Below are 25,365 nucleotides of genomic sequence, written 5' to 3' on the forward strand. Positions count from 1 at the left end.
CACTGGAACCTTATTGATAAGACAGGAATAATAATACAGATCTCATGAAGACTAAATGACACAGTGCATGCAAATGGCTATGTACCATGGCATATAGTAAAATGTGTCTAAAACATTAGTTTTTAACTTACTATTTGTATTTCATATATATTGTCTATGATAGTGAAAAATCACTTTCTTAAACTTTTATTTTAAAAACTTACCCATAATCCCATGATCACCAAGAGCAGATAAATTCAAAAGACCATTGGGATTGGCAGTGGTAATTTTGTGTATGTGTATATTGTCTTTTGAAGGGTTGTGAAGGGAAGGGAGTGGGGAGGGATACGGGGGTTGGGGGGAAGCTTAACCAAGTGCAGTGTGCGTATATCCATATCGCTTTGAAATTCATTATGATGTATGATTATAATGCACCAATAAAAGTATATTAAAAAGAAGAGCATTGTGGGTTTTTTTTTTTCTGTACTGAGGATTGAATCCAGTGGCATTGTATCTCCAAGCTACACCCTCAGTCTTATTTTTTTTAATTCTTTCTTTTGAAACAGGGTCTCACTAAGTTGCTGAAGACCTCACTAAGTAGCTGAGGCTGGCCATGAACAGCAATCCTGTCTCAGGCCCCCAGATGCTGGATTGCAAATATGTGCCACCACTTCCAACTACCATTATATTTTTTACAGGTATTTTGTTGGCAGCATTCATCATAACATAGCCAGGGCATAAATACAATCTATGCTTCAGTTTAAATTATGAGAACACTTTCTCTATATAAATGACTACATAAGTGGTCATTCACCAGACAGATTATAGCCCAAGCCATTTTTTCTTATTTTGAGGTGATTAGGTTAATTAATGTATTAATCCAATTAAATGCATTTAGTTAAATTATTTGATTAATGCATTTCTTTGGCTATTTAAGTCAAAAGCACCTAATTGATCATATCTATTTGGAACAAATTGGTTTACTAAGAACAACAAAAGAAAAAAATACGGAAGGTACCTTTACAATAAGGGGCAGGTTGACTCCAGGTTCCCTTGTTTGTGCAAAGAAGGAGTGCCTCGCCCACCAGCAGGTAGCCTTGGTCACAGCTATACCAGATTGACATTCCAGGGGAAAACCCAGCTCTCCTTCCACCAGTATGATTCCCATTGGGGATTGCAGATGGAGGCTGACACTCTAAGGAAGCTTAGAGATCAATAAGAAAGGATCTTTAATTCAGCACAGAAGAATATCTGGACAACACTGTCTCAGTGATAGCAAACACTGAAAGGCAATGGGCAATACACCAACTCATTGCTAGCCAGACACATTCATCCTAACCCAACCAAGCAACACTAGACAGAAATATGCATTTCCTATCATTATCAGATATGATATAAAAAGCATCAATGGGAAGATACTGAACACCCTGATTATGGTCCACAATTGTAATCTATCAGCCAATAATATTCTCTTTTTTCCCTTTAAATATCAAATAGGCTGTGGTCTAAGCATCACACATTCAGATGCCTCCAGAAATTAGGAATTGAAGTCACCAAATATGACTCATCATTAGAGAGCCTTTGTCCTTTCACAAGTGGCAGCCACTATAGACCTCACTGTTTGCAACTTTGCTGTTTATCATGGGCTACAGAGATGGTCTTAAAACAAGACCAGTGTGCTGGTCAAAGATAACAGTTTGGGAACTTGAATTCAGTTGGGTCACTAATTGACAGTCTCTGCTGTAGTCACTGACAGAAACGAAGTTGGCAAATAACAACTAAAATTACAAGAAAGATAATTCAGTGGGTATGAAGGCCAGTTTCATTCTCCAGAACAGCCAAAGTTATTCTTCCATTTGATATGATGTCTTTAAATATCAAATCATCAAGCAATATTACTGATACAATTTTCTCCCCAATATATATGTATTTTTCTTCTTCTAAAGTCATAAGAATAATAAGTTTGGAGAATCTTCTGATTTAAAAGTTAACCTTTGCTGTTTTGTGTACTATTGCTCTACATACTGAGAAAGCAAAGGGAAAAAAGAATAAGATAAGTAAAGGCATATGTATTATACTACAATATAACTGCCTTAGCTTTTGTATTCTTTTTCTTAGGGAGAATAGCAAATGCATATCACAAAACCTTCTTTGCTTTGTGTAGAATCCTATATTTTATCCCTTAAAAGATTTTACCTTTTTTGATACACGTTGGCACATCTGGTCCCCATGTGTTATCTCTATGACACCTTATCAAGTGGCTGCCATTCATGACAAAGCCAGGCTTACAGGCAACGTATACTATATCATTGTGGGAATATTGAGAACGAGTTTCATTGAGCTTGTATCCATGTTTGATTTCTGGGTCAGGGCAGTGAGTTATGGGAGGAGATTGTAAGCACTGTGGGGGAGGCCCACTCCAAGATCCATGCCCTGTAGAGTCACTTCTGCACTGTAGTTTTTTCTCTCCCAGAAGATAGAATCCTCTGTCACACGTATAAGAGATTTCGCTTCCATATAGAAAGTGTTCTGCTTTCATTCCTGTGTGTGTCCCATTTTCAATCACTGGTGGATGCTGGCAGTGAATAGCTACAGAAGATATTTAGGGAATTCAGCTTCAGCTAGCATGTCCAAGTAGACCATCTTCATTCAAGTACAAATGACATCATGCAACTCTATTTTACATAACTAGAAAATTGTTTAAATTTTGGAACCTGGATTTCGCTTTTGCTAAACAACCTTATTTCATGTTGTGATTATATGAGTCATAGATACTTATTTAAAAATTCAGAAAAACACAATAAAATATTAAGAAATACAGCTCTGCTCCCATGACCTAGAAATATGAGCTCTATTTTTTATGTCTAGCATAGTTAGCAGAGATACTGCAAACACTCAGTTTTTACTTGACAGTTTATTTCACTCTGCCAGTGTTAATCAAACACTGAAAGATTTTCCATTGTCAAACACACACTGAGAGAGAAGCATAAAGCACTGGAGTATCTTCAGTGGCCTCTTTAGTGGCCTGTCTTCTCCAACCCCTACGTCCACAGTTATTTCTTTGTTCCTAATTTACCTTGACAGTGTGGAGTCTTTTGGAACCAAATCCCATTCTTAGCATCTTGGCACTTCATATAGGCATAGCCAATCAGCTGGTACCTAGGAACAGACAGAATATAATACATTTCTTCTTCCAAATGTCACATCTCTACAACCTAGCCTCTTCAAGCTACAAATATAGAGGCACTTTTATATAGGGACTTTGGCAGAAGGAAGCAAAAACTCTTGATCCTGAAAATAATAAAGGTATTTTAGATTTATAAACACAGCAAAGGTCTTCCCATATAAAGAAAGCATGGAAAAATCAGAGTTTCTAGGTAGGCCATTGGAACCTAATATTTACTGTGGGTGTGCCAATGTGAAACCTGTAAAAGAACTCACGGGACAAGCCAGGGGTAGAGTTTATACACAGCACAGATAGGTCCCCCTTCTCCCACTCACCCATCTTGACAGGACATGTTCACTGGTTTCACAGATGAATCGTCTGGGATCTCTGTCATGTGCTGACATGCTTCTAGAGGAGCAAAGTTAGAATTTACTTATGGATACCTCAGGTCAAAGGGAAAGACAACTCCAGAACAGGAAATATCTTCACATCGTGGGATGGGACTCCAATGTCCTGAAGGCATACAGTGAATGGATTTGTTTCTCACAAGCATGTAGCCAGGGCCACAAGTGTAGTCTACGGTCATCCCAGAGGACTGTGTTTCCACCTGTATGCTGACCATAGTGGAGCCCAGAAGGGGCTGGCAGCCTAAAGAAAAAACTCCCCCCATGAACACCAACACAGAAGAATTTCTACTCCAGAGCTGTAAGCATACGACACTGGACACTAGACAATAGACAATAGACATCTGGAAACTTAGTGGTCAAGGGTCAGGAAGCTTTCATTCGCCCTGGAATGTGCTATCCTGTTACAAAGGAACAAGATCCCTTCAAAAAGGTCCTGTCATTATCTTTCCTAAATATATACCAGATCTCAGAGGGGCATCTACGCAAAGAATACACACAGCACACACAGGGCATTCTATCACAAAATGGAAGTCAGGGGAAAAGCAATCCATGTCCCCCCTGCCTTCTACATGACCCCAGGTCTGAGTGAGAGGTAATAACTAAGAAAAAGCACGTAACTACCTTTTTCATTCCCATTGGGTTTTTACCTTTTTCACAAACAGGTGTTTCAGGATCCCAGGTGCTATCGGCTTTGCAACGAACCTGGTCACTACCCTTTAAAATATATCCATCATTACACTTGAATGTCACACTGTCATTGTAGAAATATGGGGCTTTCTTGGAAGGTATCTTGTATCCATTATCAAGGTTGGGCTCTGAACACTGAGCATCAGGGAGGGAGAGTTTACAGAGAGGAGCCGGGCCACTCCAGATGCCTCTCCCTTGATCACTGCTTGTACAATGGATGGTGGGCTCTCCAATGAGGTTGAAATGCACTCCTTTCTCTGGCCCAGGTTTGCAGGTGTAAGTGACCCTGGTTCCATATGGAACATCTCCTGAGGGACTCCCTGTATGTGTCCCATTGTAGATGACAGGGGGTGGTGGGCAGGTAATTTCTAGAGAGATAAAAAGATATTATAGATGTCCGTCCCAGTATTAGATAGATACCAAAGAATAGAAGCAACATGGGTTATGACCCTCCTATTTTCTGGAGGCTATAGATGAATTTTCATGATGTGAGTTATATCAAAGATCCCTTAGTTTAATCCCACTTCACAGGAAATAAAATCTTTGTTAAAAGTGAACATGATGGCTGATATCATGAGACAGTAAGTTCCAGGAGTCAATTGCTAGTTGAAGGAAGTATTTTTTAATCTGGTCAAGAGAAGAATAAAAGGTACAGGAGAATATGCTTTGTTGAGTGTCATCTATGTGCTGAGGTGATATGACATATGACAATTTATACAGCCAGCTAAAAATTGAGTGAGAACCTACTTTGTAATAGGCAGCTTCATCATCCACAAAGTAATAACAGTAATTCCAATATCCAAAGTGTTTTGTTCTCTGTCTGCTTTACAGATGAGAGACTGGAGTTTCAGAGAGACTACATAAATTGCCCAAGGTCACACAGCTATTAAACAGTAGGAAGAGAATCTGAGTTCAGATTCATACCAATCCCCTCATCTTTTCACTGAACGATAATGTATCCCCAATTAAGGATGGTGGTACACATGCTCAACACTCTCATTATTTTTATAATCCTAAATCACAAAAGAGAATCAGTAAATAAGTGCATTTAATTTAGCTGATTGAAGTAGAAAAAGGTGACAACAGATAGATATGGCAAAACAACATAGCTATACCTGTTGACAACGTTAATGGAACAGAACCTAACACATCGATTCTCATAGCATGGCCTAAAGTTGAAATCTGCCAGGAAACACATAGATCTCACATAGTTTCAGATCATCTGTCATTTTTGCCACTCACCTTTACAAAGACGAACCTCCAAAAACCAAGGAACTGTACCTTGACACAGTTGATAAGCACTCTCACTTAACTGGTACCTAGAGACAAAGGGTTACATCGGTTTGCCATCTGGTGACCACTAATCTAGGGTATTGGTACTAAAACAGATTTACTACATTAAGGACCAGAAGCATCAGGGACAAAACTGTAGCAAGCTTCAGTGCCATCCATCCATTGTGTAGTTTCCATGCATGGACAAACAGTGTGATCAGTGTTCCAATGAACACATAGCAGGAATGGACCTTTGAGACACACTCTTACACAGAGCTTGTACTGTGCATTGATAAGCCAGACTTGGTTCAGGTGAATATACTCACCCTTCATCACAAGAAGAGGAAACAGCTGGTCTAATAAATCCATTCTGAGGTTTTTTAAAGAGCTGCTTTCCCATCGGTTTACACTCCGCCTCTAACAAAAGAGATTAGGATGAGAAATCAACTTAAGAACATCAGCAAAATTCCTGTATTGGATGCCTGGTACCTTTGCATTGGGGAGCAGTGGGTGCCCATTTCCCCTCAGGGGTGCAGTGTATGGATTCTTCTCCCATAAGTGCATAGCCAGGACCACAGCTGTATCTTACAGATGTTCCGGGATCAAAGCGAACCATGTGTCCACCTTCCCTTTGCCCATTGAGAACTATAGGAGGGGCCTGGCATTCTAAAGCAAGGGAAAAAGGAAACCAAACATTTTATATAAACAAGAGAAAGTAACCAAGCCAAATCAATTAACATCAATGCTACAATTCTGCTCTGGTGGCAGCTGTGTGGCACAGGGAGTATCCTGCAGCCCAGTTTTGGGGAATTTTAGATTCTTTAAAAAAAAATTTCTTTTCTGCACCTAGGCTGTTGCAGATTGTGTTAAGTTCCTGCTCAGTATAACTCCTCTCCTATCTCTTCCCTTCATAAGGAATACTTTTATGTGAGATTCTGATATACCCCGGGTGAGGGGCTTTTTGAATACTTCCCTTTTAAGAAATCACTGTTAAGGCCAATAAGTGTTTTGCTCCCAGTTTTTATTTCCCTAAGCAAATGAACAACTTAATGATCCCTAGTGTTCTTATCCCAATTATATATCCACAAGATAAAATAATGGTGGTGGATGCTGACAAGAAAGCCTACTACAGCCAGGCATGGTGGTACTTGAGAGGCTGAGATAGGAGAATGGCAGGTTTGAGACCAGACTCAGCAACTTAGCCAGATTCCCAGCAACGTAAGGAGACCTTGTTTCATTTCAAAAAATGAATGAATGAATGAATGAATGAATGAACAAATGAATGAAGGGCTGGGGTATAGTGCAGCGGTAGATTGCCCCTGGGTTTATTTTTTTTTATTTTTTTATTTTTTTATTTTTTGGTGGTACTGGGGTTCCTGGAAGCCCTTCTACCTCCGGGCTACGCTCCCAGACCTATTTTATATTTTTGAAACAGGGTCTCTTACGCCAGTGCGGCTGGCTTCGAACCTGCGCGATCCTCCTGTCTCCGCCTCCCAAGCGCGGGGATTACAAGCGTGCGCCACCACGCCCGGCATGCCCCTGGGTTTAATCCCCAGCACCACAAAAACAACAAAAGAGAGAAAGCCTCTACAGAATTTATGTCCTTTATATTTAGTATGACCAAGGGTAAAGGAACTAGAAGAGGAGCTGTCTAAAACCCATAACTTCTTCCTCTAACTTTTCAAAATGATGCACTGGGAGCACCTTTTCTGAGTACTTGGAACACTCACCCTTTTCACAGATGGGTGCTGATGGCTCCCACGTGCCTTGGGCAGTGCATCGGATTTTCCTGTTGCCCTTCATGGTGAAGCCAGAATCACAAGCAAATACCACAGTGTCATTATAGGAATATTGATATTTCTTCTCAGATAACATTTGGCCTCTTAGGATCTGGGGAGGTGGACACGGAACTGCAGAAGTTGAAAGTTCACAGCGTGGAACAGGACCACTCCAGATTCCAGTTTTCTGACTATTGACAGTACAACGGATAGTGCTCTCCCCAATAAGGACAAAGGTCACTCCTTTCTCTGGGTCCGGGTTACAGGTGTAAGTGACTGTTCTTCCATATGGAACATTTGCTGAAGAGCTGCCTGAGTGTCTTCCATTGAGAATAGGGGAAGGTGGTGGGCAAAGAATTTCTAGAGAAATTAACAGAGACATATGAAAGGTCACAGGTGTACTGCAAATGTGAATGACCAGGTGCTGCTTGGAACCAGTCACATCCCAGGTTTGGGAACAGTGATATATCTTTAATACTTTTATTAGTGCATTGCAATTATATATCAGAGTGAGGTTCCACGTGATACAAACATACATGCACACAGCTAAGGATAGTGACAGTGAGTCTGTAATGAATCCATGAAGGCAGCTAACACAATATAATTTCTAAGTGTGATTTTCGTTTCAGAGTATATCCATTCTGCTAATCCCTCAATTATAATTACCAAATATACACTTTCCTTTATGACTTAGCAGGTTCACATAGCTTTAAGAAACTGGAAAGACTAGCAACCTCATTTGACTTGAGGTAGAAGAAAATAAAAAGGCAATTGAAGGATGTTTTGGTACAGACCATATCCCTTAATATTTGGAGTTTGTTGCTCTATAAGAGTCTGTGTGCTAATGGATAAACCAAAAAACTTTAGCAAAGCTGTGAGTGCAGCATCCTGTTGAAACACAGCAATTTCTTACAAACCACAGATGTCTTACCTACCTTCACATATAGGCTTCTTGGTCCAAATAGCTTTCTGCCCAACAACTACACATTGACTAGAAGGCTGGCCTTGTAATCTGTACCTGGAGACAGAGGATTGCTGTTCAGAAGTATTAAGCAGTTTGTGCTAAAGGACAATAACCTCCACTTAAGATGGGAGAAAAATCCAGTTAATTTGTGCATACCTACTCCTGTTATCATCACTCCCTCCCAGCTTCACTCAGGCTGTCCATAGATTCTCAAAGATGCCTTCTGCAGGTCGCACATTTATGACATGCATGTGTACTCCGAAAGACTTATCTCACAGATGCTCCTGACACTTACCCTTCATTACAAGAGAAATTCACAAGTACGCCAACCTTGAGACTCGGCGGCTCCTTTACCTGCCCATTGGAAAGTTGTCCTGGAGGTTCACACTGTGCTTCTGAAAAGCAAGCCAAAGATAAGAGAGTGTGGCAAGTAACAGCACAGCCCCGTGTCATGAAATAGACTGTGAATTTAGGATACCTTTGCATACAGGGGCAACAGCACTCCACTCTCCTGAAGATAAACACGTAATAATCTTTTCTCCAACAAGCAAGTAACGAGGTTCACAGCTGTAAGTCACAGACAATCCCGGGGGAAAGTGGCCAACGTTTTGCCCTGTGTGATGTCCATTGCGGATTTTGGGAAGTGCTGGACATTTCAGAGGGAAATCTTAACACATATAACAAGAAAAATGTCATCAGATGAGGCAGTCTTCGCAATCGAGGTGCTAACTTAGAACAGAGAGCCAGACACATGCATAGTATGTGATCTATGGTAACCAGCTGCCATTAACTTTCAACTCAGCATCGTAAAGAGCAAACACATGTGGCTTAATTGTGCCATTTTATGTTACGACTATTGCATTTTTCTCTTTAATCACACTATATGAATTACTTTAGCCTTGGGAAAAAATTCAATTGCCCCAAATGTCCATTTTCACACATATTTTTATTCCTCCTTAAGCCTATTGTGTGTTCTATAAGTAGCACATTATTTTCAGAGGGTTATCCTACCAAACATTTAATAGTAAAGTTTATTGTCATATAACAAATGATATATGTGTATGTACATATATATAATATAAATATGCATGCATTCATTGTGTGTGAAACCCATACTATTACATGCCCTGCTCCCTGTATTTAATAATACAGTATGTCTATGATATATTTCCATATCATTACATATAGATCTACCTAAATCTGATTAAGGTTAGTAGCTTTCATAGCCACTCCGTCCTGTAACAGAGCTCTTAAGAGCTCCTAAGAGCTTTTTCCTCCAAGACTGATTTCTATCATGATTTATCTATTTATCTACTGATCAATCAACTGATGGATGATAAATTGATGATAATTTTAAATATTTCAGGGTTCACCAGCTCTTTAATTCATTTAGAACTTATCAAGATTAATCTTTACTTTAAAAATAAACACCCAGCTTTGATGATATAATTTTTATCAATTATTGCCAAGCCCTGTAATTATAAAATTAAAAGTTAGATTTCACTAATGACATAAACCAAACCCAATGGGAAGGAAATTAAGAACTTACAGTAGTTCTGGTCTCCAAGGGCATTTGAATTGAAATGTGATGGCACGGGACGTGACTTGGGGAAAGAGCAGATTACGAACGTGCTTGCCAAGGCCACAGAGAATAGATCATCATCTGAGCCAGGCCATATTAACAGCTGTTCATAGATGAGTCTACACCCATTGCACATATTTGTGCTACTAGACCCCCACATTACCTTTTATCTTAATAGTAATCCAGAATACAGTTTTACATCACCCAATTCCCACAGCCCCAGTACTCTCCAACCCCATTTAGGGGAGACTTTTCTAATTATTAGGTAGCTTCAATTACAGTTTCACATAATACTTCAAACTCCTTTGCTCAATCGGTGTTTTAATGGATTAACAGTTACATGCCTCTACAACTAAAGAAACAAAAAACCCAGGAAGCTGTAATTTTAAACTTTTCCCTCCCTCCACCCCTGTCATTCACAAACCCATTTCGTTCTTCCTTCAGGAGGATACACAGCACAGTTTGTACAGAAATGCAAGATCCCAGCCTATCACTTTGACTTTGTTCCCGTACTCACCGCTCTCACAGGTCGGTAGTGGTGTTGGTCCCCACTTTTTGTTTGCTTGACACCAAACAGTTTTGTTTCCTTTCATGGTGAAGTTTGTTTTACAGATAAATGTCACGGAATCACCATGTATGTACGGTGGTCTAGATTCTCTGCTTAAGTATCCCCCTGGTACTATGGGCTCAGAGCAAATTGAATTTTTATTGAAACGTTCACATATGGGAGCAGCTTTATCCCAGATTCCATTTACTTGGTCTTTAGTTATACAAAAAATAACTTTTGCTCCAATAAGGCGAAAACCAGGTGAACAAGAGTACCGTACTATAGTATTAAGATTTATGGGGCGAGAATAAAAATTTGTCCGGCCATTTGTGATAGAAGGAGGAGGGTCACAAGAAATCCCTGAAAAGTAGAAAAGGAAATAGGTAGGTATACTGATCATGGCACTAAGAAGATTAAAATTTAAATAAAAGGTCCAAATACAAATCATATCACTTTTTCAGAAATAGACTTAGATATTTTTATGATTTACTTCTTTATTCCCAAGCTTTTAAATTCTTACCTCTCTTGATCCTTAGCAAACACATCAATATAACTCATCTTAACTAAATAATAACAATGAGACAATGTATCTAATAATTCTATTTAATTTTAATAACAAACAAAAGGTAAACTTAGCACATGAAAACAATATGTTACCGGCATGCTAATTACACATAGGGAGGCATCATAGCCTAATGACATTTGGGCGCAGTAAGCCTGCTTTCAAGTCCCCACTGTCATTCAATAGCTGTGTGACCTTAGGCAAGTCGTACCCTCTCTCAGCCTCGGTTTCCTAATCTGTAGTGTAACTCAAGCTACTTCATGAGGTGTGATGAGGACCCAGTGAGACAAATGTATGTGAAAAGGCCAGAAGCAATAGCTGGGACATAGTAATTATTCAGTGCCTGTTTCAAACACAGCTGGGACCACAGGCGTCATGACCACATTTTGTCCTGCCATAAAAGTACTACGGACTCACTACAGGTCACTTGTTATCTCTCCATGCTGGATTCCTTTGAGAGAGACATAGGAAGTGAACAGAAGTTGTGAATGATGATCTTATATCCTTTATTTATGTGTCCTCATGGGCATGAAGCATATTAGTGGTTAATAGTTACGCTAGTATATGCACACCTTTCCTGGGTAAGTCTCAGGATAAAGAGAAAACTGCCCACTTTCATCCTTCCAGTTAATTCCCATTTGGCTCCAAAAGTAGAGAAAGTGACATAGGAAGACACAGTCAGCTGTTTCAGAACATCAGAATTATGCTTGGTTTCAATAAGCCACAATACAATATGAAGTCAATACTTTTGGCCTGTGTTTTCAAACATAAAGAGTCCACATGTGGATAAGACGTTATGTTTATCAAATGTATGGCAACACAGAGTCAAGAGGCGAGACCCACACTTGATCATTTTTGTTTTCTACTCACGTTCACAGACAGGAAATTTATTATTCCAGATTACTGTCATTCCTTCTGGGACACACTGACTAGAAGGTTTGCCATTTAACCGGAACCTTAAACAACAAGTGGTAGCAAAACATCACTAGAAGAAATTGGTTCTCAGTTACATGGAGTCAATCACTTCTTTCAAGGATGCATAGACTCTGTATTCTAAAGCACTTCTGGCTTAAGGAAAAAGTGCAAAGTTACTTGTGACTTCACTATACAATAGATTTGGACTAGATGAAAACACAGGGAATACAGAGCCTAAGAATCATACTCTTTTTCTGAATTCTCCTTCTACTCTTTGACATGTAAATGTCAAGATTCTCTTGATCCTCTTGAAGAGAAAATCCTCAGTTTCTAAAGAAGAAAATATCAAAGACCTTGTTTCTTATGTTCAAAGTATTTCTCTTACTGAACCTGTATCATCTATACACTTTTCATAACAGAATCTTTAACTTCCGTACCCAATAGTTTGATTTTTCAAATGACAAAAGGACAATTTCTGGGTTTGGCCACATATATAACATACACTTGAAAGGCTTTAGTCATAAAGAATAAAGAAAAGGAGAGGAAAATTTCAATGAGAGTAAAAAAAAAAAAAAATAGCTACCCATAGAGCTGATAGTTTATAATGATTTGCCATGGGTAGGTGTCAACACAGGCCCTATCACCTCACACTCACCCTTGATCACAAACAAAGGAAACCTCTGCCCCAAGCTGGAGATTAGGAGGAGTGACCACACGGCCATTGAGAAGTTGGTTTGGAATGATGTCACATGATTTCACTAAAAAGAAGAAAAGAAAAAAAAAAAAGACAGGGCTGGCACATGAAGAGTCAGGGAACAGCTGAGTTCCTCTTAGATGGAACAGAGCTTTAAGCACCTTCACATATGGGAGCTGCATGACTCCAAGTTCCCAAGGATGTACACTGCACGAGTTTAGTTCCAATGAGATTGTAGCCAGGCTCACAGCTGTAGGATACTTCCTGTCCAGTTAAAAAGAATTCCTTATCCCTTTGGCTATAATTACCATGATGGGTAGGTGGAGGTGGTAGACATCCTGAGAAAAGAACAGGACCAGAAGTTCTTTTATTTCTGAAATAAGAACTTTCTTTACAACTTACAGCCAGCATGGGGCCGGGAGGGGTGAGATGAAGGTACTTGTGTCAACTCCCCTCTGTGTGAGGCCAAGACGCCTCTGCGTCAGGTGGAATGGGGCTAACATGCATTATTTTTTTTTCAGATATAATGAACCATGCAGCCATCTCTTTTATTTATCTTGGTATATGTCAGGTAACACTATACTTATTCAAAGTTCATTTCATTTAAATAACGTATCTGAGATACCCTTTCACCTATATTGTAGCCAAGGAAAATCATATGTTCATAAGAGAATTTTAACCACCAAAAACAAGGTTAATGATGTTTCTAAACTGAAGGGACTTCCAGTCTTGCCAGATTTTTAGAAAGTTAGATGCTTCATAAGAGTAGGAAAGAAAGGAGGTAACTCAATCTGACTGCTAGGCTTCTTCTAGAAAGTTCATGTTTTTCAACATACAAAGGTATAATGTCTGCAGCACTTTGAATCAAACTCTGACCTTGCTCAATTTTCCCATTGACATGGCCAATAGGATTGAGAGTTTATTTTATGCTTATTTAAAGGGGAAGCTTTAAATGTTGTGTGCATGTATGTCCGGATCATCAGAACTACATTATAATGTGAGACTACAATGAACAAATAAGTTTATCAAAATAAGTGATAAAATATAACCATATATATGCATTTACAAAAATATCTCTGTTGTGATTATCTGCATTGAAAATTCTTCTTCTTTTTTTTTTTTGTGTGTGTGTAGGTCTGGGGATGGAACCCAGAGGCATTTGACCTCCGAGCTACACCCCCTGCCTAATTTTTTATTCTTTATTTTGAGATAGGGTCTCACTGAGTTGCGGAGGGCCTCGCTAAGTAGCTGAAGCTGTCTGCAAACTGCGATCCTCCCGCCCCAGCCTCCCAAATGCTGGGATTACACGCGTGCGTCACCACACCCGGCTTTATTTTTGTTTTTAATTGCTATAGAATTGTACATATATATGTATACATATACATGCATATATGTATATATGTATACATATATATGTATGTATGTATACATATATACATATATGTATACATATATGTATATATATAATGCCATATGATTCTCAGATACATGAATACATTGTATAATATTCAAAATGTAGTAAATTTATCACTTCTTTGAAGTAACAACTTCCAAAATCCTTTCTTCCAGTTTTTTAAAAAGATAGAGTACATCATCCTTATACAAAGTCATCCTACTGTGCTGTAGAGCATCAGAACTTATTTCTCCTATCTATCACCATTGGTCAATTTCTCCCCATTTCTCCTACTTTCAACACTCCCCAGCCTTTGGTATCCACTATCCTACTCTCAGCTTCTATGAGATTATTATTATTTTTTTCTTTTAGATTTTACATATGAGTGAGACCATGCATTATTTGTCTCTCTGTGCTCGACTTATTTTACTTAACATAATGGTCTCCAATTCCATCTGGGTTGTCACAAATGACAGGCTTTTATCATTGTCATGGCAAAAGGGTATTCTTTTGTGCAAGTATATCTCATTTTCTTTGTCCATTCATCAGCTGATAGACACTTAAGCTGTTTCATTTCATGGCTAATATGAATAGTGCTACAATAAACATGGGAGTTCAGATGTCTCTTCAACACACTCGTTTAATTTCCTTTGGATATATACAGACTTAGGAATGGATTGCTGGATTTATTAGGGTGGTGCTATTTTTTATTTTTTAGGGTAAACTGTATAATGTTTTCCATAATGGATGCACTAATTCTCTACTTCCACCAACTCTGTATAAGTGTTCCCTTTTTCCTCATCCTCATCAGCACTTATTGTATTTTGTCCTTTTTGGTAATAGCCATTCTAACTGGGGTAAGATGATATCTTACTATGGCTTTTAGTTGCATTTTTCTGATAATTTATAATTTTAAACATTTTCATACACCTTTTGGCTATTTCTATCTTTTCTTTTGAAAAATGTCTCTTTATGTCTATTGTCCATTTTATTTTATTTTATTTTTTGGCGGTGCTGGGGATGGATATTGTCCATTTTAAAATGGATTATTTGAGGTGTTTTTCTATTGAGTTTTTTGAGTTCCTCATATATTCTGGATATTAACCACTTGCCAGATGTAGAGTTTGCAAATATTTTCTCTAGTACTGTCCTGGAATATAATAAAATATCCTACCCCTTCAGCAGTTAATATTGCTTCAAAAGTTTACCCTCAACTTTCTTAATCAGGAAGCCTAGTTATATGCTATCTTCTTCCTACTTTTCTATAGTTATCATGCATCTCTTCTGTCAAAATCCTAATTCTACTTCCAGTTACCCAACATTTTGGTCCAACTTACCTGTGAAGCATGTTGGCAGTGGGGGATTCCATTTGCCATTTGGTTGACACCAAACTATGTTGTTGCCTTTCATGGTAAAGCCAGGTTTACATGTAAACATCACGGTATCATTTAAGGAAAATGAGTGTCTAAATCCAGATTGCATAATTCCATTCTCAACTTCTGGAAATGGGCACTTCACTAGAGGAATACACTGAGGGGGTGGGCTGCTCCAGATGCCAACTCGATTGTCTTTACTGGTGCAATATATTGACTCTTCACCAATGAGAACAAACAGCTTTTCCCCACTCCGTCCAACATTGCAATGATAAGTTACCACCATTCCATAGAAAAAGGTGTCGCTATTGCTGCTATAGAAGTCCCCATTGGAGATGGCTGGGGGTGACTTGCATGGAATAGCTTTTTGAGGTGTAGATAAGAAAAGAGAAAAGGCATTCTGATGTTATACTTTCTGAGAATCTTGTCTTCATTCTCATAAACTGAGCTTCAACTCAGTCTACAACTTATGCACTGTCAAATTGAAAAGATGATTCAAAATAACAAGTAGCCAAGTAGGAAGATGCATGGAACTGCTTGGTGAAAATTTAAAAGAACGACGTGCTGGTCACATTCCAGACTACAGATAAACTGTACTGAGAGGCACCTACGGTGGCCTACTTTTTTTCCACAAAATAATGTATAATCACATGGTATAATTTATATTTAAGAATTCATTTACTATAAAATAGGATTATTAAAGAACAGTAACCAAAAGAAAGTATAGGGATTAGGAGCCGTGAAGGAAAACTATCACAGCTCTTTGCCTAGAACTTCCCAAACCAAGTGCCACCCTCCCATGTACTCATTTTGATGTATAGATGCCTTGTTTCCCTATAGAAGGAGATATAAGGAATTAAACAGCGTGCTGTAAAGAGATTGCTTACTCACATTCACAGATAGGCATGTCCTTATCCCAGATTACAGAATTGTCTGAGACTATACATGTAGCAGATGAGTCACCAATGAGTCGATATCTAAAGATAAAGAGATGAGTGATCATCTCCAGCTAGAAAAACCTAGTTCTTTATCTACTGAAACAATGTGAAAATATAGACTATCACGTATGACAGGTAGTGGTGGTATATTGAGGACTCATACAAAAGATTCAACAATCTAAAGCCAAAGGAAACGTGACTTTCTAATCCATAAGCCCTGGAAATTTAACTTTTTTTTTTTTTTTTTTTTGGTGGTGCTGGGGGTGGAACCCAGAGGCTTTCTACCTCTGGGCTATACTCCCAGACCTTTTTTATATTTTATTTGGAAACAGGGTCTCACTAAGTTGCTGAGAGCCTCACTAAGTAGCTGAGGCTGGCTTCGAACCTGTGTGATCCTCCTGTCTCAGCCTCCCAAGCGTGGGGATTACAAGCGTGTGCCACCACGCCCGGCTGGAAACTTAACATTTAAAATGTGCAACCCCAATGTCTTTCTGTCTAAGTATCCTCTCTAGTGGATGATCCTACAGAGCTGATTCTGGAGAGGGTCAAAGAGATGATTCCTTTTACTTTACATATATTAAAGGATAGGTGGCAATGACTCAGGTCTCTTTTGAAGGACTGATGGTTTCTAGTTCCAATAACTATTGGTATCTATGAACTTTGAAGATGTCTACTGTGAACTCACCCTTTATCACAAGAATATGTAATTGTTGAACCAAACTCAAAACCCATGGGTATAAGCACAGAGCCATGGAGGAGTTCTTTAGGATTCATACATGATTTACCTATAAAGAAAACAAAATAAAACAAAAAAGGGATTTGGGGCTAGGAGTCAGGAGATTTTTTTTGTCTTTTGTATTAAATCTTAATCTGACTAGATTAGCTGATGATACTACTTTTGTCTATTAAAATATTTTTGACATTTACAAAAACTGTAACTCCAAAGGAATAGTCAGCTCTGGAGCACCATTAGTTTAAAATATGTGGTCTGTATTTCTGAGCATGGGTGTAAACTTTGTGGTTAATTATAACTTAAAATCTCTAATCCTTCATTGTACCTTCTATTAGTTGATAACATTAACTTTCAAGTCTCTTGGATTAAAAAAAAGCCTGTTAGTCATTGTTTTCTTCCTATAACTCACTCTTTGCTTCTTGATTGTTCCTGGATTAATCAGAAAATTTTAGTGGCTGAGCTCCAGAAATATCTTTCTAAACCAACTATTTTTATACTGTGACAGTGTCCCATTATACTATAGAGTGACATAATTTACCTTTCTGACTCTGGTTTCCCTTGGCCTGGTATATTTTCATAGCACTCCACCTATTCTCTTTTAAAAGCACAAATATGGTCATGCCACTCTACACATTTAAAAACCTATAGTGGCTTACCATCGCTTAAAGGAAAAATCTACATGACCTTTCATGATTAAGCATCAATTTACTTAATCAACTACCACTCACAACATTCCCTGTGCTGCATTTTTTCTATATTTTCACTTTTTTTTCCATTTTTTCCAAAGACATCATGTTCTTTCCTCATACCTTTACATTTTTGCAGATGCAAAAACATCCTCTGCTCAGAAGGCCTATATTTCCCTAATTCTCTCAGAGAGCATTGACTATTTTCTTCTTTACAATCTCATAGGACTTTGTCTTTATATATAAATGATATCACGGTACAGTAAATATTTAAGAGTCAGTCTTTACAACTAATGTAGGAATTCTTTAAAGGCAAAATCTATCAGTTTAATTTTTTTGTCTTTTCTAAGCCCTAGTTTTTAGCCTAGTGCTTCATATCTACTAGCTACTCAAATATATTTTTAGTTGAATGGAGTAAAAAAATCAAAACTAATATTCCTTGTATACTAACTTCTAACCTCACTCTACTAGAGTATAGAAATCATAGAACCAAGTCATGGGAATGACAGAATTAATAATAGGGTGGCCAGTAGTGATGACCTAACTCCAATACTCATTATCTTTAGGAATAAAAGTAAGCATGGAGATGCCAGAAGCTGCCTTCATTTTTCATGAAAGACTAATTTAGTGGTCTTTTATCTGAAAAATAACAGGATATGCCATATAGATCCTGCAATAGACCTAAGGATTCCTTTATGACAGGATTACTCACGTTTACAGAACTGCTGAGCATCTGACCACTTGGAATTCTCTAGGCAGATGACAAAGAATGACTTCTTGTTATACCCAGGAAGACATTTGTATTCCCAAGATGTCCCAACAGCAAACTCAGACTGTTCACTTTCAGTATTAGGCTTAGCAAAAGAATACTTTGGCAGGAATTTACACTGACCTAGAGACAGAACCACAGTCATATCAAAACTAAGTAAGGCTAAAATGTCTCCTCTGCTTTCATTTTGTTGCCCATTATCCTAACAACTGGGGTGTGGTGGTACACACTTGTAATTTCAGAACTTGCGAGGCTGAGTCAGGGGGATCACAAGTTGGAGGCAAGCCTGGATGACTTGTGAGATCTTGTTTCAAAACTAAAAAAGGGATGTAGATTACTGGTTCAATTCCCAGTCTCTCTCTCTCTCTCTCTCTCTCTCTCTCTCTCTCTCTCTCTCTCTCTCTCTCTCTCTCTCTCTCACACACACACACACACACACACAAGCACACAAGTTAGTTAGAATTGGGTAAGAGGTGAATATTGTTTGGGATGAAGCTTACATATCATTGTAGTACGGATGCGTGCACAGAAAAATAAACTCAGAGGTTCAAAGAATTTTTAGGATAGGTTTCAGAGGAGGAGCTGGAGTAAAAACTTACAAAAAATTATGGACTAAATCTGAGGTTGTCCTATCTTTTCACAACCTTATAAGTAACAACCAGTGGGTTTTTAATTGTTATTTGTTTGTTTATTTCCTGGTGAGGTTAGTGCTTGGCTATAAATAGAAAAGGCGAGTGGCAAGAGCCTTGAAGGATGAATACAGACGTTTTGATGTTTTTTTGGAAGGGGGAGGGTCCATCAATATTTTTTTTCCCATCTTTACTGAGTTGAAAAAATTGGTGCAGAAAAATCTGCACAGTTAATGTATACCCTTTAGTGAGTCTGGAACACACACACACACACGCACGCACACACACCATATACACACACAAACTGCAAAACCAAACCCCCTAGTTTTTATACTTAAGAGGTAGAACATTTTTCTTTTTTTTTTTTTTTGGTGGTACTGGGGTTCCTGGAAACCCTTCTACCTCCGGGCTACACTCCCAGACCTATTTTTTTAATATATTTTTATTTGGAAACAGGGTCTCTTAGCTGGCTTCGAACCTGCACAATCCTCCTGTCTCCGCCTCCCAAATGCAGGGATTACGAGCGTGCGCCACCACACCTGGCCGAGCTAGAACTTTAAAAGCAAAAATTTAATAAGTTAAAACTTTGGGGAGGTAGCACTGGGAAACTACAGAACATCAGATATCTTGTAAAAGCTTGACACGTGTACAATCCTTTAAAGTTATCTTAATGAATTTAGATAATCATCTCAATCATTGAAACTTTAAAGCCTAGACAAGAAATATGTTTATTTTTTAAATTATTTTATTCTCTCTATAATGTAACCCTCAGAAAGTTTACTAAATACTTTCTGATGAGTACTATAGGAAAGGAACTAGTCATATTAAGACAGTTTTCTATGATTTAAAATAATAATAATGAAGTGTTATGCTGGGAAATGAGTGTGAAAATGTAATTCTAGGAATGAGTGTGAAGCTCAACCATACATTTGAAGCTGTCCCTAGCAAAGTCACTTTTCTAGGTAAGAGAAAGAGTTTGTTTCCACTCCCAAAATTTATATGCAGAGAACAAGAAATTCATTCTTTCAGATCAGATGGTAATTCATACAAAAAAAGTACCTAGCAATGAAGTCCTCCAAGAACAGATGAGTTTTTGAATATTAAAACTATAAATCTCTTTTTCCAAAAAGTTTTCCTGGTGTAATTTTACATAATGGTGAAATCTATTGGGATATATTCACACATATGCAGAGCATCAATTTTATCTCCCAGTACTTCACTTTTATTCTCTCTCCTCCCTTCCCCAGCCCTTTCTCTACTTTAGTAGCCTCTCTACTACTTTCATGAGGTCTCCATTTTTTTCCCCTTTTTCTCTCTCTAGCTTTCATGTATGAAAGAAAAAAAATATGACCCTTGATTTTCTGGATCTGGCTTATTCCACTCAGCATGGTCTTTTCCAATTCCATCCATTTTCTTGCACATAAAATAATTTTGTTCTCTTTACAGCTGGGTAAATCTCCATTGTGTTCCATGGAGTAAAACTCCATATACTACATTTTCTTCCTCCATTTATCTTTTGGCAGACACCTGGGTTGGTTCCATAACTTGCCTATTGTGAATTGTGTTGCTTTAAACAAAGCAATTCTGAACAACAGGAGCAATGCTAGAGGCATCACAATTCCTGACTTCAGATCATATTACAGAACTGTAGGAACAAAATGCCATGGTACTGGCATAAAAACAGAGAAGTAGCTCACTGGAATAGAATAGAATACACACAGACACACCCAAACAGATACCTGGCAAAGGTACCATAAACACACATTGGAGAAAAGACAAGACTTTTAAACAAAGGTTGCCAGGAAAACTGCATATCTGCATGTAGAAGAATAAAAACAGATTTCTGTTTCTCACCTTGCACAAAAGTCAAATACAAGTGGATCAAAGACCTAGAAATTATAATAGACTGGAAACTGCTAAAAAAAAAATAGGGTTAACACTCCTAAACATGTATGCAAGCATTATCTTCATCAGTAAAATCCCTAAGCTTGGAGAATAAAGCCAAGAATTAATAAACAGAACATCATCAAATTAAAAAGCGCACAGCAAAACCAAACCAAAACAAAATAAAAAAAGATCATAAAGAAAGAAGCATAGGATGGAAGAAAATCACTGCCAGTGACCTTTCTGACAGAGAATTAATATCCAGAATATATATAAATTACTAAAAAACAAACCCACAAAGAACTCCTAGTCAACAAATGAGCAGATGAACCACTAAAGACATTTCTTAAAAGAAGAAATATGAATGGCTGGCAAATCTTTAGCAATCAGGGAAATGAAAATCAAAACTACTTGAGATTTCATCTCACTCTAAGTAGAATGCCAATATTAAGAATTAAAAAGATAATAAATGCTGGTGAGGATGCAGGGGGAAAGGAACACTTATACAGTGCTGGTGGGATGGTAGATTAGTACAACCACTATGGAGATCAGGATGGAGATTTCTTCAAAGATTAGGAATAGAACATATGACCAAGTTATACCACTCAGAATCCAAAAGTCAGCATACTATAGTGATACATTCATACCCATGTTTATAAGTCTCCTCTTTAAAAATAAGTCTGAGACCAGTAAAGGTAAAAGTCCCAAGGTTACAGCCAGATCCATCTTTTCTGTGGCTCTATGCTTCTATTGGAGAATCTAAGAATAACCCACTGTTGGGACCCGGATTTTACTGTTGATCCTCCTTTCACTGATCTCCTCAATGCCTTTGGTTTCCATCATCAACATCTACAAGTGCGCACTCTGTGTGAAAAGTAAGAATTATAGGGAAAATGACAGTTTGACTGCAATGAAGACAAATTTCATGACTCAATGCTCTTTGTACCAGTTATTTTAATTCAGTGTATTAAAATGCAGTTATAAAATGTAAATTAGAACTTTACAAATTATCTTCCACAAGCTGTAAAATCCATTTAAACCTGTAAGATTTAATCAGAAGCAATAATATAGACTCAGATGAACCCGATACAGAAATAGCAAAAGCAGAGGGTAGTTTATAACATGACTTTCTACTGTAAAAGGAGACAGATCTCGCTTTCCAGATGAGAAATAATGGAAAAGTCTCATCCCTAATAAGGAGACTTGGGGACTCTTTCCCTGGGGACAATGGTCTTTATTAATAATGAAATTGCCAAACTCTCAGGTCACAAGATAGAATTTCCAGAGGTGAATTTCTCTTACAATCAGAAAAGGGAAGTTTAGTCTATGAACCATAAAGTAATATGAATTTTCCCCAGGGTCATTATATCCTCTTCATCTTTTTCTACAATCAGGAGTAAAGGTCAGAGTAAATCATGGCTACCTCTAAGATAAGAGAAGTGGTAAGACATTCACACACATTTGTCCACATGTCCCTCAAACCATATTGAAAACTACCAAGGCAAAGTAGTTTCCAGAGAACAAGGATACACTTTATCATATATGACTTAGAAATCCATTTGAAACAAATGAAGGATATATATGTAGCATAATAAAAATAAAACCACAAGGTTTGTAAAAAAGCAGATAGGAGGGAAAGTTATCATTGAGAATTGAGTTATCATCATGATCAAATACCTTAATACTGAGTTTCCTGATTATTTGCTGAATAATTTCTTAATAGCTATGCCTATCAACCAAGTTTCAGACCTAAGCATGGGAGATTTCATCAGTGAACTTTAGAGATAATGTTGCCACCCTCATTAACTATATTCTAATAGAAGGAGATAGGTCATAAATAAACACCAAAATACAAGATGGTCTGTAAAGGAAATAATAAGGTGTCAAAATGCAATGTACCTGAAGGAGGAAGGGACATAGTGGCATACATTACCCTGTGTGCTGGGGAAGGGAGGCCTATGAAGAAGAGACAGTCCAGAGGTGACTGAAGAATTAGAAGGAGCCAGCCAAGCAGAGCACTGGGTCAAAGCATGTGGGGCAGAAGCCCAAGGAGCAGGAATAGATTTTGTGTGCTTTAGGACTCCACAGGAGGCAAATGTGGCTAAAATGTAGTGAACAAAACAGGTTTGGACTGGTGAGTTAGAGAGGTCAACAGGATCTACCACAGAGGGCTGGTTAGGCCACAGTAAGACATTTTGGATGTTACCCTGAGTAGACGTCACTGGGAGGTTTCACACCAGAGAGTCACGTGTTTTCATTCGCCCTCTTAGAAGAATATTCTGGGTGAATAGTGCACTGCAATCCTGCTACTTTTAGAAGTAGAAAAAGCAGTCCAGGGCAGAAAAGGAGGCTTGAACCAAAGGAAGATAGTGAGAAGTGGATGTGTTTGAAATATAATTTATAAGTAGAATTGCTAAACCAGGCGTGGTGGTGCATGCTTGTAATCCCAGTACTTGGGAGGCTGAGAAGGAAGGATCAAGGGTTGTGGCCAGCCTCAGCCACTTAGTGAGGCCCTCTGCAACCTAGTGAGACCCTGCAAGCCAAGAGTGACCACTCACATGCCAACAGCATAAAACAGGTCCACACAGCAGACAACTGACATTTATAGTACCAACCAGCATCTAAGTTCCGTTTGTCTAATTTCATCTGACACTCAGGGCAACTCAGTGAGCAGTAGGGCAGCATATTGCTGACTTCTTTACAGATAAGAAATTGAGGATCAGGGCACTAAACACTTGCCAAAAGTCACCCAGTTATTGAGGTCTGCATACGGCAACTACCTTATAAATTGGGGTTTCATTGTACCTTGGATAATGAGAAAGACTCTAATCAGAACAAATTATGATACTTTAAAATCACACCAATCTGGAAACAAAGTTATGATAAAAATGAACTTCTGGAAGCTCACACCATTACAAAGGCAATAACACAAAGAAACCTTTGAGATTAATTCATATTTCAGCTTTTTAAAGTAACTCCAGATATTTATCAGTAAGAATCTTTTTTATTTTTTTGTGGTACTGGGTATAGAACCCAAAGGCATTCTACCTCCAAGCTACACTCCCAACCCCTTCTTTTCCTTTATTTTGAAACACAGTCTCACTAAATTGCTGAAGGCCTCACTAAGTAGCTGAGGCTGGCTTCGAACCTGCGATCCTCTTGTCTCAGCCTCCCAAGTACTGGGATTACAAGCGTGCGCCACCACGCCAGGCTCGTTTACCAGTATCTTAACAAAGTTCCAAAAAATATCTGAGAACCATGCTCAAAACCAGATATTTTTCTTATTTAGGAAAAGGAACTCTGGTGCCTTTACTGGGCAGGAGAGGAATTCAGTGTGTACAGAAACACGTGTGCACTGCGGTGCGTGCGCACCGGCTGGGTAGGTTGGGGCAGAGCTAGGAGCACCTGCTGAATCCTAGCGGGAGAGAGGGAGCGGACCCGGGTTCACCAGGTATATCCGACAGCGCCCTCTGTGGCTCAGCCTCGGGTGCTGACCGTGAGCTCCCAAAACAGAGCGAGGACGTTCAACGCTGGGAGATCTCGGGGGTCCCTAAAGCCAGCGGCGACAGGCAAACGTCCCGCACTGCCACCACTTTCCCACTTTTTTGCTCCCTGCTTTGCACGGTGGCGCACAGGCTATCCCTACCCCAGACGCGTCCCTACCTCCGTGCCCCTCCTCCCAGCTCACCAAGGACCCCAGGCGCGAGGAGAGTCAAGACAACCCAGAGGGAGCCCGCGGCGCCCATGCCACGGCGGCGGCCCCAGCGGCGGGGTGCGTTCCGAGACCCGGGAGCCTCCGGCAGCTCCGGGAGGCCAGGCTGGGGCAGCAGGCAGCTGCGGGGCTCGGGAGGCGGGCCCTTAAATAGAGTCTGGCACCACGTGCAAGATTCGACCCACACCTGCAGGTGGCCTGGGAGGAAGGCGAGGAGCCCTATGAGGATGCCAGGGGTGGGGAGGGGCGGGAGGGCCTGACTACTTGGCTGGGACTGCTTCTCAGTGCAGAGGCTTGCCAACTTACTTTCTTTCTTTCTTTCTTTCTTTCTTTCTTTCTTTCTTTCCTCCTCCTCCTCCTCCTCCCCCTCCCCCCTCCTCCACCTCCCCCCCCTCCTCCTTCTCCCCCCCCCCCCGCCCCGCTCCTCCTCCTCTTATAATTCTGCAACCCAGCCTTTTTCTCTTTTTAGAACCGAGACCAAAGTTTCACAACATAGTATTCACACAAATCTACAATGCTTGTATGCTATTTTATTCTTCCTTAAAACTCTGGTTTGGATCTATTAAATTCATTTGAAAAAAATATTAATAGATTCAGCCTTCAGTTTGAAGGGGGAAGCAGTTTAACTTTATCTAGAAAATTTAGGAACAGCAGCCACCTTTGCTATTATGTTCCTTTACTTTGCAGCAATTTCT

The 25,365-nt window shown here is 39.1% G+C and overlaps 1 protein-coding gene across 1 annotated transcript in view; it reads right to left on the reverse strand.

The window, feature by feature from the left end:
* The window catches only part of CR2 (complement C3d receptor 2), a gene marked incomplete at both ends in the record, with an annotated part of 30,030 nt that extends 5,326 nt beyond the window's left edge, over positions 1–24,704 (reverse strand). The window contains 24 exon segments of the mRNA XM_080698719.1: positions 998–1,183; positions 2,176–2,568; positions 3,056–3,138; positions 3,589–3,738; positions 3,740–3,785; positions 3,788–3,793; positions 4,200–4,607; positions 5,482–5,558; positions 5,838–5,928; positions 6,001–6,177; positions 7,242–7,649; positions 8,225–8,307; positions 8,549–8,648; positions 8,732–8,920; positions 10,353–10,834; positions 10,903–10,945; positions 11,815–11,900; positions 12,515–12,617; positions 12,715–12,891; positions 15,284–15,682; positions 16,211–16,296; positions 16,943–17,042; positions 18,389–18,568; positions 24,647–24,704. Of these exon segments, the coding sequence (XP_080554845.1) occupies positions 998–1,183; positions 2,176–2,568; positions 3,056–3,138; positions 3,589–3,738; positions 3,740–3,785; positions 3,788–3,793; positions 4,200–4,607; positions 5,482–5,558; positions 5,838–5,928; positions 6,001–6,177; positions 7,242–7,649; positions 8,225–8,307; positions 8,549–8,648; positions 8,732–8,920; positions 10,353–10,834; positions 10,903–10,945; positions 11,815–11,900; positions 12,515–12,617; positions 12,715–12,891; positions 15,284–15,682; positions 16,211–16,296; positions 16,943–17,042; positions 18,389–18,568; positions 24,647–24,704 (4,111 nt within the window).
* Between the last annotated feature and the right edge of the window lie 661 nt (positions 24,705–25,365).

The sequence above is a fragment of the Muscardinus avellanarius genome (assembly GCF_963383645.1).
Source record: "Muscardinus avellanarius genome assembly, chromosome: 7".
Classification (NCBI taxonomy): domain Eukaryota; kingdom Metazoa; phylum Chordata; class Mammalia; order Rodentia; family Gliridae; genus Muscardinus; species Muscardinus avellanarius.